Genomic DNA, 3,210 nt, shown 5'->3' with positions numbered 1-3,210 from the left:
ACGTGTGGAAATCCTTTATGGATACCCGGGCCCCCCTCTGGGAAGGGAGTTTACAAAGTGGCCCGGGTTATGTGGGACTGCCCCCCTAATGGCGATCGGGTGCGGCCGCTAACGTTGCGACCGCTGGGCTTACCGCACTAAAACCACACGGTGGACTGCGCGGTGCTTTACTTGGGGGGGCGCCCAGGACTTGGCAGAGCCATTACTTCTGGACGCCCCCCGCACCAGCCCGCCGTTTAACAGGCGGGCTTCTGCGCTCCCTCCCACGTTGGTGTGGGGGAGGGGGGACTCCTCCCCGCAGGGGGGAGCCCTCTACTCTCTTGGGCGGCAGAGGCGTCCACGACCTCTACCGCCCGCCTCCGTGGAGGCAGGGACTGACGGGAACCCCAGCCCGCCAGTCCCAGGCCGCCTCCCCCATTGTCATTGGGGGAGGGCCTTCTCCTCACCGCGGCCTTCTCCTCACCGCTTTATTGATGGAACATCTCCCATCCATTGCGCGTATGTCCTGACTCAAAGATTGCACAAAACATGAAATGTTCCAGGACAAAAGCGACAGCGATTACAAAAGATTGTCTAGCACCAGAAGCCAAAGAAGAAATATGTCGTCGCGTGAAAGATAACGTTTATTCCCTAATAATTGATGAAACGACTGACATTGACACGAAGAAATCACTCGCAATAATAATTCGATTTTTCGATGAGAAAAAAATGAGTGTGGTCGATAAATTTCTCGGGCTCGTGGAATTGGAAACCGCTAACGCCGAAAACATACACAAAACGGTCCTCAAATGTTTGGAGGATATCGGGATCCCTTTTGCCAATATGATCGGCTTCGCCGCTGATAATGCCTCGGTTATGATGGTTAACATAAGCGGAGTACAAGCGCGATTTCGAGAGATGGTGCCGCATATATTCGTCCTCGGGTGTATATGCCACTCGTTTCATCTTTGTGCGTCGGCAGCTGCAAATAAGTTGCCAAGATCTATTGAAGATTTCGCGAGGAGCGTCTATAATCATTTTTCGAACAGCAGTAAGAGAATCGAAGAGTTAGCCGAGTACCAATCCTTCGTCGATCTAGAGCCTCACAAAATGCTCAGACCAAGTCAGACGAGATGGTTATCTCTTCAGGTGAGCTTCAGTTACATCAGAAATTTAAAAAATCTTAAGGTTTTTAATTTCCACATTAAGAAATACGACGTCAAATGTAATTAAATATAATAAAAAAGAATTTTGAAAGAATTCCATCATTCAATGCCGCGCGAAAAACTGCCGCATATACCACGTGACGCTACAAGTGCTTCGAAGCGTTCTTCTTCTCCTACTCTTTCTTTATTAAAAAGAAAGAGAAGAAGAACACTTCGAAGCATTTGTAGCGTCAAGTGGACCGCAGCTATTATGACTTGATATATGATACATAAATATATTATAGGCCGCAATCGACCGAATTCTTCAGCACTGGGAAGCTCTGACGCTATATTTCACGAACGCAGTTTTTGGGAACAATCCGGACAATCTGCATTCAACGGAAACAATACTGAATTGTTTAAAAAACCCCGTTTATAAACTCTACTTCAGCTTCTTATCGTACACGCTGGAGTGTGTAAACAAACTGAATCTGGAGTTCCAGAGCGAAAAGCCGAAGATTCCGTTATTGAATAAGTCCGTGTCCGAACTGTTTAAATCGATTCTCCAAAACTTCATACATCAATCGCATATCGATAAGACACCACTCGAGCAGATCTCAGTTAAGAACCCACGACACTTCTTATCACTAGAGAAAATGTATTTCGGAGCCAAAGTAGAGCTCCTAATATGTAAAGGCAACATAGAAGCTGGTGATCTTCACAACTTTAAGACTCGAGCATTGGAATTTTACATAGAACTGTGCTCACAGATTCAGAATCGATTCTGTTTCAACGATCCAATGCTCAAGTACGTCGAAATCTTCTTGCCTGAGACTACATTGAATGGAACTATTCCAAGTATCGTTGTCGCGACAGCAAAAAACTTTCCGAAGCTTTTTGAGGAGAACGACTACGATGAGCTCGATTTCGAATGGCGGCGCATACCGAATGTACACGATATCAAGCAATACGCAAATTTGGATTTTGTAAGTTTCTGGATGAGGATCAGCTCATTAAAAAATAGTTTAGATGAGATGATGTTTCCCAATCTCACTAAACTAATCAGAGCAATTTTATCTCTGCCTCATTCATCAGCCGCTGCAGAAAGAACGTTTTCGCAATTAACTTTAATGAAGACAAAAATTAGAAATCGACTCGATGTCGATACCTGTGAGGCAGTTCTTCACGCTAAAGGCTTATTCGACGAGTCGAAATGCTTCAATTGGCAACCATCGTCGACATTGCAAACTAAGAAGCCAAAAATTTAGATTTGCAATACATATACATATGTAGAATGTATAGTTTATACTTTATAATAAAGGTTTACATAGTGTTTATTCCTTATATTTATATACTTACTGTGATACATATGTTGTGAGTAATAGAAATACAATAATACATTTTAACATTGCCTTTGTTTTCGCAAAAATTCGTGAAGTTATACTACGTCTATTTAAATTTTGTTATATTTAAGGATTATGTAGTGATTAAGAATTAATAATCGAATTTTTTCCAGAAATATCAACTGAAGAAAATTTGAGAAGCATTTAATACAATACAGCTATCTCGCTCATTGTCAGTCGGTAATAACCTATCGGACACTTTTAATACGAAACGCTTCCAATCTAGTACGTTTTACGATCCTGGTTAGTACGAAGCAAAATTTCGGACTGGCAACACTGGTAAGGACCCCGTGGTTCGTTAGTTCCGCAGTATTTTAAGACTGTTGAGTCTTAAAATACTGTAGAACTGACGAACCACTGGGTCCTTATCCTTGCAGTATGCAAACGCGCGCGCGTGCGCGCACACACACACACACACGCACGCACGCACGAGATGCCATTCCGATCAGTAATATTTCATGCCATTCATATTGGAGAGAATTAGGATCATAATTTGAGTGAGTCCCGATTGCGCACATAACCGATCGGACATGGCAATATTTCCCGATCGGACACAGTCCCGATCGGACACAGCCCCAATCGGACACAGTCCCGATCAGACACCGTTCCTATCGGACATACTCCCGATCGGACACATTTTGTATCGGACACATATCTTTGCAATCGGACACAGATTCTATCGG

The 3,210-nt window shown here is 43.7% G+C and overlaps 1 protein-coding gene across 1 annotated transcript; it reads left to right on the top strand.

Moving 5' to 3' along the window:
• Positions 1 to 528: 528 nt before the first annotated feature.
• LOC105566623 (zinc finger MYM-type protein 1-like) lies at positions 529 to 2,392 on the top strand. The gene is made up of 2 exons (XM_012020774.1): positions 529 to 1,128; positions 1,430 to 2,392. Exons 1-2 carry the CDS (start codon positions 529 to 531, stop codon positions 2,390 to 2,392), a joined length of 1,563 nt encoding a protein of 520 aa, XP_011876164.1.
• The last annotated feature ends 818 nt before the right edge of the window (positions 2,393 to 3,210 follow it).

This window comes from Vollenhovia emeryi, unplaced genomic scaffold (genome assembly GCF_000949405.1).
Source record: "Vollenhovia emeryi isolate VEMERY1.0 unplaced genomic scaffold, V.emery_V1.0 DF943164.1, whole genome shotgun sequence".
In the NCBI taxonomy this organism is placed as follows: domain Eukaryota; kingdom Metazoa; phylum Arthropoda; class Insecta; order Hymenoptera; family Formicidae; genus Vollenhovia; species Vollenhovia emeryi.
Note: the sequence above shows the minus strand (reverse complement) of the source record. Positions and strands in the feature narration are given on the sequence as shown.